The sequence below is a fragment of the Brienomyrus brachyistius genome, unplaced genomic scaffold (assembly GCF_023856365.1).
Source record: "Brienomyrus brachyistius isolate T26 unplaced genomic scaffold, BBRACH_0.4 scaffold105, whole genome shotgun sequence".
In the NCBI taxonomy this organism is placed as follows: Eukaryota; Metazoa; Chordata; class Actinopteri; order Osteoglossiformes; family Mormyridae; genus Brienomyrus; species Brienomyrus brachyistius.
In genome coordinates, this window is record NW_026042380.1 from 332966 (window position 1) to 350523 (window position 17558).

Consider the following 17558-nt stretch of genomic DNA (forward strand, 5'->3'; position numbering starts at 1 on the left):
TCGCAAATATAATAAGTGCATTTATACACACCACACAATAACATAACAGTTAGGTGAAAATCTAAAATATTGCTAAAGCATTGAGGAGGTACGGATCGTGGACGATCCTGTTAAAATTGGTCTTCCCCGTAACAGACCTGCTAGTTCTCGCTTCTCGTCATGATTCATATATCAGGTTTTGGGACTTTTTTTGTGATGCAACTGGGTGCTGCCTGTACCATCAGTGTCTTACTGCTAAATCCAACGAAAAAAAGAACAGACGAAAATGTACAATTAATCTGTTTTAAATAGCTCAATAGTAGTTCTTTATTAATGAAGGAAAAAATGAATAGCAATACAATGTGAAATATCAGGTCTTGACAAATGAGTAAATTAAAGAGTTTCACAGCTCTTCCTTCATTCGATGCCTCTCTGCCCATCTGTCTCATTATGCAACCCCCCCCCCTCCCCATCTTCCTCTATCTTTTAAATGCTGCTTGTTTAAAATTTCTGAAAGTGACGTCGGCACACGAGTGTATTTGCCACACCCAACACATATTTCATTTCTGTACAGTGTTATTGGCGTCTCCCTGATTTAAACGGTGATCCACTGTCCCGGGGGCTGCCGCCCGCCCTGCTCACTAATCGGAGCTCAGCTGAAGAGCGAGTCCCAGTGCGACTGTGACCAGGTTATGATCTTTCCCCCGTGTGAAAGACGACTGTTAAGCTCGGCTTGCGTGGTCTTAAAGGGAATTGTTTTAACCACGCCAGCAGTTTTCAGTGATTAAGTTTGCCATTAATCCCCCTGTCTAAACTATATGGGTTTATCCCTTGCCGGCTATCGTGCCCCCCCCCGTCTTTCATAAATCTCTTCTGCGGCGGCACTTGCAAAACTTCCCTCTGTGATTGTCATCACATAGCCGTCACCCTATTGCAGGTAGACTACTCTCTGCTGATATTCAGAAAATGCGTCTGTCGTTTACATGACTTGCAGGTACCATTTTCCTTTATTTTTTTTGGTCCAGGCAAAAAACGTCTAGAGTGAAATTCTCCCACCCCCTGCCCCAGCACCATACATTCACTTCATCATGTTCCTTTCACTCAATCCAACAAAAAGAAATTCTGATAGAAATTTGGGCCCCTATGTTGTCAAATCTGTCATCTCCATTGTCAGTCTTTCTTTTCCTCTCTAACAGGAACAAGGCGTCTCTTCAGTATGCAAAAGAAATATTCAAATGTTAAAGTAAAACTAAGGCAGACATAAATAAAAAAAAAAACTGAGTCTCCGAACACAGAACCCTCTGGTTTTGAAAGCCAGCATTCTGACGATCGACACACCTTTTCTTCCGTGTATCATTCCAGCACTTGTCTGTCCAGAAAATCCCATATTTCTGCTTCTGATTTTCAATCCAGGGCCGGCTGAACGTTCCTGCCTCGGTCCGTTTCATTGGCCGATTCTCTGTGCGGCGCAAACGGTACTGATCTCTGTGCCTGGGAATCATCTCTTGAAAGCCAAGGGCATTTCAACCCTAGATAAGGTAACTTCGACGTTTACTTCAGGTACACTGTGGAAGATATAAAACTAAGTAACCAAAAGTTATCGATTAGAAGCAGCAATTGATTATCGTTAAATGACGTCCCTCTGAATGTCTCTAAAGAGTACATAATGTAAGGATCTAAGTTGGGGATAGAAACCACTGGATCAAATGAGTCCTTCAAGACCAAGCTTAAGAACCATTGCTTGGTGTCTGTATGGAAGTCTATCACGTGTATGTGTAGTCTATATCTGGGATGCCTCCTTCTCTGTGACCACGGTTAGTGCCGAATGCAGAGTTAGTTGTGTGGTGGGTACTTTTGTAAACTCCAGCGCCATTGGAAGGAAATATGGTGTGGATGATGTAATCTTCCCGGAGAGTCTTGGTGTGCAGGGACTGCTGGGCAGCCATGGGAGTCATCTGGAAGCCAGGACCCCGGATCTCCAGGATAGAGGTGTCCTTCTTGGTGCCCGACTCCACATAGTCGTCGTATCGCTTCTTGCTGCGGTAGATGCCGCGGCCGGAATGCTCGCGGTCTGAGATGTGCCGGGCCCGGTGGCTGCACCAGCAAAGGATGGCACAGATCAGGGTCAGGAGTACGAGGGCGGTGGCCCCACCGATGATGCCTGCGAGCGGGAGCACAGTCAGCTGCTCGGAGTCCTGGTCCTCGCTTTTGTCGGGACCCGGCCGGGCAAGTTCAGACGTCTCGGCCCGGGCACACACCGGGGCTTCTTCAGAGTCAGCGCTGGCCTCAGTGAATGTGCTCCGGCCGTCGGCAGGGAGGGGTGCCATGCAGATGATGTAGCTAGACTGGGGCTGCAGGGCGCTCAAGAGGTATTCGCGCCTATCGCCGGGGACCAGGGTTTCCGTAATGGAGCCCATCGCAGCGCTGTTGCTCAGACGCAGCCAGCTGAGCCGGAACGAGGACGTGGGCTGTGGCACGCGCCAAGTCAGGTGGATGGAGTCGGGACTCAGGGGCTTCACGGTGAGGACCAGCGCCTTGCCGCTGGCACTGCTGCCAAGCGAGTAGTCTAGGTCGGAATCAGGGAGTCGGAGACCAGGCCGTTTGGATTTTAGGGTGAACAAAGAGCCCTGGAGTGGAGACAGTGTGGTAGACATGGTGGTGGCCCGTTCCCCACTGGCCCGTTCTCGGCCACCGCCGGCTGCACCGGTGTTGCTGCTTTCGCACTCCTCCATGTAGGCGCCAAGGTCGCTGAGGGCCATGCCCCGCACTCTCTCGGGGCCTTGGCAGGTGAAGCCACGCACCGTGACAGTGGTGCCGCGGACGTGCAGCCAGTCGTGCAGCCAGCGCAGGTTGCAGCCACAGTGCCAGGGGTTGCCGCGCACCAACAGCTGTGACAGGCTGTCCAGGTCCCGGAAGAGTCCCCGGGGCAGGGTGGTCAGGTTGTTGCCCGATAGGTCAAGCCTCTGCAGCCGGCGCATGCCATCCAGGGAGCCCCTGGGCATGTGGGTCAAGGCGTTGTCCTGCAGGCTGAGGCGTTGCAGGTGTGTGCTGGGGAGGTTGAATGGAGGCGTCTGGAGGGAGTTGCGCACCAACGAGAGCTCGGTCAAGTTGGAGAGGCGGGAGAAGGTGTCGTCAGCGATGCGTTGGTTAGCCAAGAGGTTCCCGTCCAGGATGAGTCTCCGTAGCGAGGACAGGCCACGGAAGGCGTGGGTGGGGATGGTGGAGATCCGGTTGTCGTCCAGTCGTAGTTCCTCCAGAGAGGCCGGCAGGCCAGAGGGGATGCTTGAGAGGTGGTTCCTGGAGAGGAAGAGCAGGCGAAGGCGAGGGTTGTCGGCAAAGGCCTGGTCCTCGATGCTCACCGTGGAGACCGAGTTGTCATCTAGGTGCAGCTTCTCCAGCAGCGGCAGCCGCGCCAGCGCCGAGCGCGGCAGTGTGCGGATGTTGTTGTCCTGCAGGTGGAGCTCTCGCAGCGACGGCGGCAGGTGCATGGGGAAGTCGTCCAGCTCGTTGTCATACAGGTAGACAACCTGGACAGTCAGGTGCTTCTCCAGGGAGGTGGGCAGCCCGGCGTTGTCGATGTGGTTGTTCTGCAGGTAGAGGATGGTGGCAGCCATCGGCAGTGGCGGGATGGCGTTCAGGCCGCGGTCATTGCAGTAGATGAAGTCCTCGTCGCAGCGGCACGCCAGCGGGCAGGGCACATCGTCCTCGTCCTCCGGCGGCGTAGCCACCGCCGCCGCGATCTCCAGCACCTCAGACAGCAGCGTCAGGCAGAGCAGCAGCAGAAAGAGCCAGTCACGGAGATCCGATGCTCCTTCTGGGGCCATTTCTCCGCCTCCTCCTTATTCCACCGCACCGCCACCCCTCCCAGCCCACCTTTTCCAGGGCACTCAGGGGGGAGTTCCAATCAAGTGGGAGGGCGACTCCCTACAGCTCCGTGCGGCTCTCCTGCAGTCAAAGCCTTAACGGAAAATAAGAACAAAAAAAAAAAAAAAACAAACAAACAGAGTTAATTGCCAGCTGGCGATGAATATCACCTGCAGAGGGACACCGCAGACTCTGCATCTTCTGCTGTGTGTCCAGACCGCACACTCACACCGACATTTCAGTCCTTCTGCTAGCAGGAGGAGGCGGGCAGGGAGCGGCAGGAATGTTTTACCGTCAAATGGAGGCGCACGGATATCAGCTTCGCCAAAGTACGGCAGGGCCTGTCACTGATTAACGGAATGATTTTGAAGCATCGGACTACTTAAGCCTTGTGGACACTTTCTTGGATGAGCTCCATACTTACACAGAATTATTTTCACACCCATGGAAAGCCTGTACATAAAGTAGGGGCTAAATAAGATTATTCCCAATCCAGCTGGCGACCAAACAAATGTGCTCTTTCTTATTTTCCCATTATAAAATTCCACGTCTTCCTGAATTGCTCTGAATGCAAAGAACTCTGTTAACCGTTCCACAGACGCTCCTTGTTAAAGCCTACGTGCATGTATACTCTGCTCAAAGTGATAGTGGTGCCAGTCTTGGTCCAGATTCAGTCCGTTCCTCGAGATAAGGCCTGTAATGGTGGCCATAACAGTCTCCCTCCCCCGACAGAAGACGCCTGAAATGAATCTCGATGACTTGTCTAATCACGAGTCCAAGGCTGCTGCTCAGATGAAGTAGTCACGGTCGGTTCACACCTTCCACTTAAAGCCAGGCTCAAAGTGGCCCGGCAGGACAGGACTGCCTTGAGAAACACACAGGGTTGGGGGCCACTGCTGTCTCACTGATTCAAAACATACCACTGGCTAATGATAAGGTTGCCCCCTCTGTGTGAATTATGGCTTCTCTTATGCTCCCCCCCCACCCTTAAAAAAATCCTCGAATCGCCCCTGGGAAGACATGAAATAATGTGGTGGCCAGCCCTGGATCCCTGAGGCACAGCACTCTGCAGGATTTAATTTCCTGTTAGCGCCTGGCTAACCGCTAAACCGGCAGGTAGGGAGATTTAATAATAATTAGACTTTAGCAAAGCAATTAGTATGCTAAGCAAAAATCAGTTCACTCTGCCGTTATTTCGCACACGCTGGGGTAAGACGTGGCACGGACTGCACTACGGCAGCCGAGATTTAAATCCAGATACCCCACACAGAAAGTAGGAAGTCTAATCAGTCCTGCAGGCCGTGATCCCACAGCGAGGCCTGTCGGATTGATATGATCCTCACAAAGTGACACATGAGCAGCCTCTGGATAACTGGATGCCTATCCATCTTCCACAACCGCTTATCTCAAACAGGGTCATGGCAAGCCTCTAGCCAATCCCAGGAAGCAGAGCATGAATTCATCGTATCAGTGTTTCCCAATCCGGTCCTCAGGGACACACAGCCGGTCCATGTTTTTGCTCCCTCCGAATTCCCCGGCAGACAAAAACGTGGACTGTCTACGGGTCCCCGAGGACCGGATTGGGAAACACGGCATTAGATATCAAAAAAAAAAAAAAAACAAGCCCACAAGCCTTTACTGTAAAATGAAAATATGAATAATTGAACAGTGCAGTATATGTTTACCTCAGCTTATGATCTGCTTTTGCGCTAGTTTACGTGAAGCTCCCCGGATGAAGCTAACCACAGACAGATAGCTTCCTGTTCTTAGTTACAAGGGAGCATTACGCAGTGGTTGAGACAGTATGCTGGACATTTATATAGCTGTGAAAAAGTGTTTGGGAAAAATGACCTTCATTACTCGGTTGCCTTCCACCAGGGGAGAGATATTGGGAATGGGAAAAAAGCAGGTTTTTGAAAGACTGATGTACACAAATGCTCATTTGGTAACACGAATGCTCATTTGGTAACACGAATGCTCATTTGGTAACACTTTACTTGAAGCGCCACAAACAATGTAGTATTACAGTACACTATTACTTAAGTATTAATTAACCACAAATTAAATCTTAGTTACATACTGATCTCGTATTCGTCCATTATTAACGAAATGTGGCATGTTTAATGTTCAAGCAATTAATATATTTCTTACTATGTATTGTATACTTTTACTTCTGTAAACATTTGTGAACAACTGAAGGAACAAGTAATGCATAACATGTGAAATACTGATCTCATATCCATTCATCATTAATGAATTTCGATACGTTTTTTTTCTCAAGCAGTTACTAAATCTGTTACTATATTGGTTAATGCTGTAAACCTTTGTCAACTACTGAAGGAACTACTAAGGAACTGCTGAAGGAACAAGTAATGAATTACAAGTGAAATATTGATTTCATGTTTGTTCATCATTAATGAATCATGGAGCATCTTTTATCTCAAGTAGCTACTAAGATACTACTCAGTATTTGTGCCTCCTCAAGTAAAGTTTCATCGTTTATTTAGCAGGCGCTCGTACCCAGTTTGGGGTTAAGGGCCTTGCTCAAGGTCCCAATGGGGAAATCTGCCTGCTGACCACGAGATTCAACCTAGCAACCTTCTGATCATGACCACAGTGGCCACAGAGCCACACACCACCCCCAAACACAAGCTATCATGCACACTTCTTAAAATGTAATTGGTTACATGAGCGGATTACATGCTTGGCCACAGAGCCATGCGAACACACTGAGAAGTGCATTCTGGGAGTTTCTTTTCTGTTTACAGCACCACGAAACAGAGTGGCGGATCACCAACCGCAGGTGTGCAGTCAAGAACGGCCAATACCAACCAGACTCAAGGGAATATGTTACAGCTGGTAGAGTAGAGGATTCAAATCACTGTCCCCATACCGCAATGTTTACAGTAATGCTCAAAGTGCAACCTACGGTTAACATCACTCTCCAACATTCAACAGCTCTTCTTTCTGCTCAGGACTTTCTTCGCCATCCATTCCATGTGACAATAAAGTCAGAGTAGCCAAGATAAAAACTAAAATCAATGTACGATTGAAGAAATCCCTTCAACCAATGGGAAGCATCCCAGGATAGACATTGCACTGTCCTTTGTGTGTCTATTTGATGAATTATTAATAACGACATCTACATTTACATTACATTTACATTACATTTACATGATAGATGCCAGCCTGTGGAGATCTACATATGTATATCTGCTTTTATGCTTAACAATGAACAAATTCTCATCTGCAATGCAGATGATTCACACCTTCGAATGTTTTAGGCTGGGTGTAATCTCTGAGCAAGCCCAAGCAAGCCGTCCCAATTCTGCTCATTGTAACGTCGACAGAGATGTTTAGTCATTTTGCACTTTCGTCAGCCTAATGTTATGTAATCCGATAGTGCCACGAATTCTCCCAGACACCGGTAATGTTTGACTGCTCTGAAAAGCAGACGAGAGGGCTGAGGTAAAATGGCCATACTGCGCCCGCTTGTGGATTTAACGGCCGTTTTTAAGATCGGGGGGGGGGGGGACAGCGTGAACGCAGAACGTAGGTATATCACTCAGTCCATCTAACAGGTCTTTGCAGCCAGTCTGTGGAGAACAAACATTACAATGAAGCAGTGTATCCCAGCCCAGTCTTCAGGACCCCCTACACAGTCCACATTTTTGTTCCCTCCCTGCTCTCAACCAATCAAAATCGCTGAATACCTGGGATAGTTGGGCTTGAAGCTGGGAGGGAGCAAAAACGCGGACTGGGTGAGGGTCCTCCAAGGACTTGGTTGGAAAACACTGCAATAAAGTTTAAGACACACGTGCTGCACAGGAACTCCATTCTAAGCCTTTTTTTTGTGAAATAATTAAAATAAATGAACTGGAGACACTCCAGGTGCACCTGCTCCAGGAACCAACATGGCGGCCGGCTGTAAGGCATGGTCACCTCTCAGCTCCAGACGTACATCTGACTCTGACCCAGGCTTCACAGAGTCTGCATGATCTCCTGCCCGCATCCTCCGCTTGAGTGTCAGCTTCTTCCCTCGCCATCGAGAGACACGCTGTTCGGCGAATTGCTTTTTGCCACACGTGCAAATGCGTGGCTATGCTTGTACGTGCGCGTGTGTGTGCGCGGCGTGTGTGCACTTAGATGATTTCACACCCCATTTGCTATGTACCTGGCCTAACACCCAACGCTTCCCAGGGAATGTTCTGGATCACCGCGACCCCACGCGACGTAATTGGACGAGTGGTTGCTAAGCATGCCTACATGGATCTCACGTCGAAGTTCCTCCAAAAGACACTCGCAGGAAAGACTGGGGAAAGTAAGGCTAAAGCAAGACTTCATTTGGGGCTACGATCCATTCGGTTTGTTTTCATCACCCCTCAAACAGATGTTATGATTTTCAAAAGTTAAACTGTTTAGCCAAATAGTAGGTCCTCTTGAAACTTATTGTACATTATCCGATTTACCATTTTACATCGGTAAAAAGTGCCTTGCCTTTCTGGGTATGGATGTGCACAAATCATACACAGTCTTGTGTTTATTACTTTCAGTTGCTCTGGTGTGCAGACTGGCTCCCCCAAATCTGCCCGGTCATTTTCTAAAAAGCACGCCCACCCCTCTCTTTTTTATCACCCTTTTCACAAGCCATGATTAATCATGCCCCCTTCCACAAAAGCCCCTCCACTCCATAATTGCTTTGTTTCACTCGTCCTCTGCCGTAAAATTCTCCCTGTCCCGACCTACTGTTTTGCTGACCTGGGTCCATCTATACCCCCCCCCACGTCCCTGGCCTCCTACGCTGTACTTTTCCTGGCTGGTCGGAAGAAGTCAGTAATTATAGAGTCTGTAACACCTTAAGACAGTTCAGGATACCGCTACGAATAATCAGACAATTTAAAGGCAGAGTTTACAGTCATTAATATAATTAGTTTTATATTTGAGTCGAATATTAACAGGCAGCATGAAAATTACACAGGTTGAAGCCACAGGACTGATTTCTGTGATAATGAAGATCCTCTATGATGTACTTAAAGATCTGTGTAACCGTGAAATTCGCGATAAATAAGTTTACTGGTAACATGTAATAATGTCTGGCCCCAAGTGTAAAATGCATACATCCATAACAAGCGATAAAAGCCTACCTCGGATAAAATCGGCCACTGGGTTGATCCAAGAAATTCTGGATGGTGTTCAACAACTTCTGTGGCAACTGTGACACAAGAGCACCAGGCCAATGGCTTGGGGGGGGTGACACTCACACTGTTTGGTTAGTTTCCTGGGCCGCCGTCGAGGGTTAATATCCGCTGCTGGCTTGTTCGACGTGCCCGGCGGGACCTGGCATGGCGGATTCTCCCAGTGTGGCTGTCTGACTTCAGAAGCTGTGCTGGTCCTCAGTTGGGTTCACAGATTCGCAGGGCACGACTCCCCATTACACGCCTTGTCCAATTCGGAGTCAGGCCCATGAAATAGGCCGCTATCTAAATGTCAGCCGCAAACCTTTATTTGGCCTTTTTCAGAATCCGGGCGGGCCACACAAATCAGAATATTTCCTCCTCAACTCGCTCCTTGCGGCAGATCCATTCGACTTGTTTTTGTTCGTTGTCTTCTTTCAAGTGCGTTGCTTAACCGGTAACGTTTTATTCCACCTGTTGATATTTACGCAACAGTTTGGCGTTACTTCCATGATAATCTGCGAAACATGATGAAGATCTAAGGTGTAAAATATTCATGTTTCCTTAACGCTTCTGTAGCCTTTTGGAGAGGCTTATCTGAAAGCCAGTGATAATGATGCTTAAGTCTTCTTTTCCTCTCTGTTGGTTAGGCTGGGCTGGGCTACCTATTGACGACGCGGTTCTGCTTCGTCGCATCCCAACAGCACCATCTAGTGGACAAAACAGAAAAACCAGAACTTAAATTTAGCGGTCGAATTAAAAAAAAAAAAAAACCTTATAACAATTTATTTAACCTTATCTAAAACCATGTCATTATAACAGGTACAACGCCATTATTTTAATTTCTACAGCCGGATATTCTTCGCTCCGAAATTTAGCTCAAGCAACTCAGAGGTACAACAGCTCTGCCCCTTTTGGGACCTGACTGTGCTTTTACAAGCTATATCTGTTTTCACTGCTCACCATGGAAGTGCAGTAACCGCACTGTACGGGACGATAGGCCTATGAAGTGGGTTCAACCAAAGAAATCATGAACTGTAGTTGTCTTAATTTACCTTTCCACAGTCTCGACTGGCGCGTAACACAAAGGGGCAACCTTTGTCTATCTGTATTTACTCTTTACCTGTCTTCCATATCAGATTATGAATATTATTAAATAAAAAAGAGCATATCGCAGGCTGGTGATGCCAAATTACTGGATAGCAGTTGTGCTCCTAAAAGAAGTGCCTAATTTTCCATTCAGCAGAGAGCAGAGAACAATGGCGAACAGCATTTATAGCGATGCCGGTTTGCTCAGACTTCCATGAGATTTGACTAGCCGTCCACTAACATGAACACGGTCTTTCGCATAAAAAGAAGAGAGAGAGAGAGAGAGAGAGAGAGAGAGAGAGAGAGAGAGACTGGAGTGAATATGAAGGGAAAAAAAAGCCGCACTGGGGAAAAAGAAAAAGCATTATTTCGACTCGCCAGTATTCAGCAGTATTCAGCCCGACATCCATTTGATGTTTATGCTCCCTGTAAAAATCCCCGTAGCTTTTAATATCTTTTTGTTTCCCTCTCTTGAAAGATGCGTGTCTGACAGTACTTAACAAACCCCTTTAATTGCTATCTAAACAAAACGTCACATTGGGATTTGGGTAATGCGAGGCATTATGAAATAGGGCTGTTGAAAGGTCTGCACCGTATTTCATACGAAAACGAACAGTCCATTTAAATAGCGCGATTTGTTAGAGAACCTCGCTTGGAAGTTGCCCGTTTTTATGCTCTATAAAGGTTGATTGACCGACGTATGCTTTTATGCATGCGGGTGAGTGTATGTGAGTGTCTGCATGCGTGAATCCATGCTTTACGTGCGCTGAATTAATCTTTTGAAGCTCCCATTTGTGTCGTTACCGTTACTGGCTCTGTGAGCCTTTGCCAGTTTTACCACTGGTACTAAACTCAGCCACTGGCTGCGACTCGGCTACCAAGCTGGGAAGCCTTGAATGCAATCTGGAATACGGTTAGAAAACGGACTCGCTTTTAACAAATGATCCCAATTTACAGATACGCCCCCATCTGCAGTATATCTTTTTTTTTTAAAAAAAAAAAAAAAAGCCCCGGAGTAGATCCTGAAAGCAATGACCTTGCGTTTAATTAGCGATAATACGTGTTTTCCTATCGTCTAAATAACCTGTTTAGAAAGATAAACGATCCCATCACATTGACTTATGTTTAAATCCCAAGTCTGCTTAGACCCATTTATTTTAACTGGAACTAAACTACTGTGCAGCAACTGATGCACGATCCGTGATTGCATTAATACTAAAGCCTACTATTCGTGCAACTGCTTGTTTTCACTACTAAAAAAAATGATAAAACATAACAAGTGAAAGACCAAGACTGCGCTCCGTCTGCTTTAATTAGCACTATTTTACTCAACTGAAATGAGTACTGATTGGCTACTCAGCTATCTGAATACCTATTAATATATCTATCCTCCATGCAGGGCTTGTTACGAATTCAAGTAGAGCCTTAGAAAACAAATCATAAAGTGGTCAGTTGACCGCGTAACTCCGCCAGGATGCAATACAGCGACCCCAGAAAAAAACTTATCGCCTCTTTGTGTTGCTAATACTCGATCTGCCTTAATTCTAAGGGAACCGAGGGGGAAATGGAAAGTAAAACCTATATATCCATCAACCTTTCAACGTCATATAATGGTGAGCGAGGCAGGGGGGCTTGAGCTTACCCCAGGCCGCCACCCACAGGACAGTATGCCAGATCACGTTAAAATGAGTACCTGTGATTTTGTACACGTGCGGCGCTTATCGTGCATATACGTCAAAATCGTCCAGAATATACGTCACAACCACGTTTTATTCCGAATTCACGATAGCTGCAATTCTTTGCACAACACTAGTCCTATACCTAAAATAGCACTAAGAAAATAAATCTATGGCCTAACATTTTCTCACCGAAGCGAAATTGTCTCCACTGACATTAACGTAACACTTGTTAAACGCCAAGCTGCCCATCTCTGCTGAGGACGGTCGGATGTACCTCGGCGTCCAAGATAACATTTTGCTGATTTAGAACAAAGAGAATGTTTGTACATGAAGCAAAGAAACTCAAAAATGCAATAAATAAACCCAAATGAACAATAAAGGCCTATGTGTTTTGGTTAAGATGATCAGAAAAAAAAATCAAATTTATTTAATTTGGCTATCAATCATTTTGTAAAGGTGTTTTTATTTAACTTTTTTTGCATTCTCCTTTTTGCTTGTGCCTACACCTTCCAGCTTCGAGGCACTTCGGATTTCTTTTATTTTTGTTGTTGTGCGGTTCATGGCCATCGTAAGTGAAAAGAATAAAGGAAAGATGATAACTAAAAGAATCGAGATTAAATTAAAATAAAGACGGCTGTGAGTTTAGAAGGGAGTGAGTCATTCACAGGCCTACAATGTCGAGACTAAAATCGTTGTTAGACTAAATCACATTTTCATGAAACAGGAATTCACCCTTTACAAGGACTCCATGGACAAAGTGTCTGGACGTCTAAATAAGAGTTTGCCCTCTCACTAAAGGTAAACAGTAAGCACTAAAATATGTAGATGTGGCTGTTTTATCGCTTAGGTTTTACGAGTGTATTCTATTATTAAAATAACGCTCATCACACTGTAACCTCCTACCCCAAAACCATTCCTCATCTTCTGCTGCGTTCACTCCAGGATTTATCGTCCGAAATACTCCCCCGGCTCTGGACCGCACGTCACCCTGATGTACTGTCATCCCTGTCACAGTGCAGAAGACAAGGACCCCCCGAATTACTAACATTACGTACGTAGTTCATGGTGCATTTGAGTAACGTGTTTAAACATACTCTAATTCAGTTCACGGGAAAATTACCTAGGAGATTTAAATGCTTTACATGGTTATAAGTCCCAGGCCGAGAGCATTGAATTAATATTGTCAGTTATGCAGTGCTACACGCGAGCAGAATGCACGTTTATATAGAAACATTCGTCCACGCTGCAAAGAAGGGGAAATGTGCATGCATGCGGTTTTAGTCTGTCAATGCGATTTGTTATTGATTAGAGACCGTAATCCGTATGGGGGCAGTGACTGGAAATGAGCCCAGGGTGCATGCGCAGACAGGCGCCGTGGGATGTGATCGGCCTGCTAACGCCACTGCACATTGGACCATTCAGGGAGGAAGAGGCGAAGGGGAGAGAATGAGAGTGAGACAGTGGTGGGGGGGGGGGGGGGGGAAGAGGTAGAGGGAGAGAGAGACGGACAAAGAGACCGGGAACGGGAGGGGGGGGAGAAATGGAGAGAATGTGAGAGAGGCTGGTGAGGATGATGGAGGAGAGGGTGAGATGGAACGTAAGCGGTGCTCAGAAACCCGCAGACTGACGCTGGCAGACAGAGATCCCTCTTCCTTTCTGATAATTACGCCTCCCGCTCCCCCAAGCCAGCTCCGCGTGTGTAACATCCCCACGCTTCTCCCCCCCATTAGGTAAAGAATCAGTCTTAACAAGAAAGCTTTTAGCTGAGTTAATTAAGAAACATCCATATGCAATGTGTAACGCTCAATTTACATTCTCCGCCGCTCTCCCCATCTACATATCTGTTTATCTAAATATCCTCTCCTCTCTTTTATCATATTCGGAATAATTTCTGTCTGCATCGGATTAGGATTGTCTCTCTTATTTTGTCGTTGTCTTTATTTCCCTGCCGAAACGATCGATATGATCAAAACACTTCTCCGCCAGGCAAATCGCAGTGGTACTTTCAGACGTCGTCACTGTGTGGGCACGATTTGTTATTGCATTATTTTCGTTAAAAAAAAAAAAAAAAAAAAAAACCCACCCACCCACAAGAACTTTTGATGTGTTTCATGTCTGCTTCCTTTGAGTCATTTTAAACCGTGACCCCTTTTCTTCTCCCGTTGTCTTGAAACTCCGGATGAGGTTTGGGGCGAGACGCACCCTCGAAAAGAAGGAGGAATGAGAGACAAAGAGGGGGAGGCAGGGCAGGCTGTTGGTGGGCGGGGGTGGCAGTGACATGGTGCCGTACCAACAACTTGTAAGAGTACATTCCAGAAACACACAGGTAGGTGATATTTATGCCAATGTAGCATTTTGAATGTGACTTTGGAACCTCGGAGAGGGAAACCGGTAATTATTTGGCGCATAAATAATGGACAGAGGATCGGATTGCTTTGAAAAAACATGAACTGATGTGAATGGAAACAACTGCACCCACTAACGATGGAGAATGAGGGAGAACCGGGGGGGGGGGGGGGGCGGGGGGGGTGTAAACACAGCCACAGATCTCAAAGAGTGACAGGTGCGGAACAAAAAAAAAAGGAACATTTTTTAAATATTCATTTCATCTAATTATACGGGGCCTGAATTAGTTGGCAAAGAAAAAAAGGAACCGTCGCGTAAACGGCCCAGCCGGCATGTCAGTGCATAGCCGAGGAGCGTGTATCCGGAGCGCCGGAGTTCCAGAACGTTCCCAGTTTAAAGCTGCCCCCAGTCAGTCAAAGAAATGGCGCAATTGAGAATCCATTCTAGGGTCCGTGAGACCGAAACATCTCGCATACCTGGTATCACCCTCCACCCCCCTCCCCCTCCAAAATAAACAAATTATAAAAAGAAAATAGTCTCACGGTGCATGATTCCCCCCCCCCCCCCCCCCCCCCACCACCACATTGGATCCACTTCTACGGTTAGACACAATGAGTTACTGTCATGCAGACACCCTCAGACGCAGGTCTGTGGAGATGAAGTCCATTAGATGTGATGCGGCGTGTTTAAGTGATGACAAAAATAATTTCACACCCTCTCCCCCTTCCAAGCTAGCCTCCATTCCCATCTCCCCCCGTAAATTCCTCGTTCTGTACCCCACCGTCCTGCTGTCGTCACGGCGATTCCACCCAGCTCATCTTTGCCCCCCGCCTCCTTCCATCACCGTGTCAGCCCAGAGACTACCTCCTATTTTCTTTGGCCACTAGCTGGCAGACATATATACCAATGTGACTCCCACAGGCTGGTGAACACACACACACACACACACACACGGACCAGCATATCAGGGCACACGGCAAGTAACACATGCCACAAACACAAGCACACGCATAACACACACTCACACGCTCCCGTGCAGACATCCACACAAGACACACTCCTAGACACACACATGCACACACACACACATCCCTCTGCTTCCCTGTTGCCGTGTGAACGATGCAGTGACTGGAAATAAACAGGCAATTTAAGTGCAGGACACTTCACTGCCCCCCCCCGCCTGGTGCTGCCTGCCTGCTCTCCATCTTTCTCTCTTCACTCCTGTCACAGTCACACACAGGTGGACAGAGGGGAGGGAACAAGGTCAGTATGGGAGGGGAGGGTGGATGCGGGGGCTGGTGAAATAAAGGGCAGGTGAGTTTGCAAACGGCACGGGGGAAAGGTCTTTACATCAGATGCACATTTGGTTTGCGCACGCTTGGGTATTTTACACATTCGGGGCTTGTTGCCGGTGACAGCGGATCGATGGGCAGGTGTTTCTGGTCAGCTGTCTGTCCTGGAAAACAGAACAAAAGACGCCGTGGTTCGAGTCGATGGAGCGAAGGGGGGGGGGGGTGGTTTCCGAGCCGCATTTTCCGTGTAAAATCCACTCCTAGTGACAGGCCCCCCGCTCCAAAACTGCTCAGCTCACCGAACCGCGTTCCCCTCCCTCCTGGGCAGGCGGTACGGAGCGAGAAACCCAGACGGCGGAACCGCGGCCGACGCGGAACGTCCTGCCGCGGCTCCGCCTACGACTCGCGTTGTTGCCGCCGCCCGCGTTCCTCTCCCTCGCTCCCCATTGGCTGTCGCCGTCATCCAGTTGTGGCGCATGAATATTAAAGGGCAGTGGTCCCGCTCGCTCCTGGCAGTTAATAATGGATGGACGCTAACGATTTAATAGGCTGGCTTGTTGACATATCCCGGCTGCTCCCCCCCCCCCCATCCGAAATGACAGCCCTGTGTAGCTCGAGAGCGAGATGGTGCAGGAGAAGGAGATACAGAATGAAATTCTCCATCCTCTCTCCTCCCCCTCCCTTCACCTCTAAGGTAACCTACCTCCCTCCCAAACTCTCTTCTCACTCCCTCTTTTGGCCCCCCAGGGGTTCCTGTCCTCCTAACCTCTTCTCACGCCTGCCTTAACCCCCCCCCCCCCCCTTCTAGATCCGTCTGCTTTCCTGGGGGCCTGATGAACGGGAGCAGCTTATCGTTTGCTTCCAGGGCCTCGCATGACGTCCATTCACGCTCTTCCCCCTGTTGCTCTCCCCCCCGTGCTGAGGCCATGTGACGACTTGCTTAGTTTCCCTTCCTCTACAGACCCCTCCCTGCCGTGGAACAATGTTCCCACATGCCGGATACTGCTGGCATATGATGCCTCATTAATACCGAGTTTATGCTATTCTAGCCAAACCGGTATTGTTTAACTGTATAGTCAAGGTATTTTTATAGGCGATGGTCATGAGAGGGGCCGACCTGATCATTAGCCAATGACGTGATTTGAATCATTGAGTGACAGCAGAGGGGGCACTCCTGGAGCCAATCAACTTCCATCTGGGTCCAGTGTATATATCTACAGATTACCCAAAACTGTTGGGACGGTGAATGTTCTGGGTATGCTGGCCAACACGCAACTCTATAATGTATAAGTTAACTTAAAAATATAACAGCATGACAAGTGTGGAAGGCATTTATTAACTCGCTAGTCTGAATTTTCAGTAAGTAATCTTCTGCTGGGTACTGAATACATTACTGGACTGTAAGTCCCTAACGCAGGTGTGAGGCCATTTCTAAAACCGAGGGCCAGTCAATCCTACTTCTGAGGGGCTGATTTCACTTTGTCTCAGACAGGGGCACCGACGGCAGTGCTGTGGGGTGGGGGGAAGACACAAGGGCGGGGGGGGGGGATTTTATTTAGGACGAGGGCAGAAATTAACTGGAACAGACGGGTAACGGGGTGTTTTTTTCAGAGGCGAAAACAATGAGCCTGGTTACAGGTTGTGGCTGTAGGGGACCTGGATCGGCGTGAAGGTCTGGGCAGGGTTACGGGGGGAGTGGGAGAGGGAAAAAACCATATATAGTACAGCAAACGTGGAGAAGGTCACCTGACTCCCCCTCCCCCAGCCCGAAGACCACACCCCTCTCTGCAGGGGCCATCTTTGTTCTCATCCAAAATAGTTTCCACTTGGGCTCTTGAATCAGCATCATCAGTATAACTCTCATCAGCACCAGCCTCGTCCATTCGCCTCGAAGATTTTCGCAAAACCTGAGACGCGTCCACCTTCAGCTGGCTTTGCTCAAGGCTCGGTACTCAGGAGCTGCCCCTGGATGGTGACCTTTTAAGAGCAGAGATCATCCATGCTGCTCTGGAGGACCTCTGAAAGGACACGAGCGCAGCGGAACAGAGCGGAGATCTTCCTGCTACATGATACAGGTCTCGGAGTAGCTTCCCGAGGCCAAAACTCGGCCGGCTTTCAGACGGGTGCGGGTACCT

General features: G+C 48.0%; 1 protein-coding gene across 12 annotated transcripts in view; it reads right to left on the reverse strand.

The window, feature by feature from the left end:
- Positions 1-277: 277 nt before the first annotated feature.
- Positions 278-17558, reverse strand: part of LOC125727646 (leucine-rich repeat transmembrane protein FLRT1-like) — a 28793-nt gene continuing 11512 nt past the window's right edge. The window contains exons 1-4 of one of the 12 annotated variants that reach the window (XM_049004513.1): positions 12906-13137; positions 12689-12790; positions 8988-9727; positions 278-3937 (exon numbers count right to left, since the gene is read on the reverse strand). In XM_049004513.1, the coding sequence (XP_048860470.1) occupies positions 1743-3803 (2061 nt within the window). In that variant the 5' untranslated portion in view covers positions 3804-3937; positions 8988-9727; positions 12689-12790; positions 12906-13137 and the 3' untranslated portion in view covers positions 278-1742. Of the gene's footprint in view, positions 3938-7556; positions 7638-7785; positions 8949-8987; positions 9728-10072; positions 10488-11478; positions 11637-11748; positions 11865-11974; positions 12124-12688; positions 12791-12905; positions 13138-17558 lie in introns of those variants that run through there. The other 11 variants (XR_007388811.1, XM_049004519.1, XM_049004521.1 and 8 more) reach the window with 11 other exon arrangements.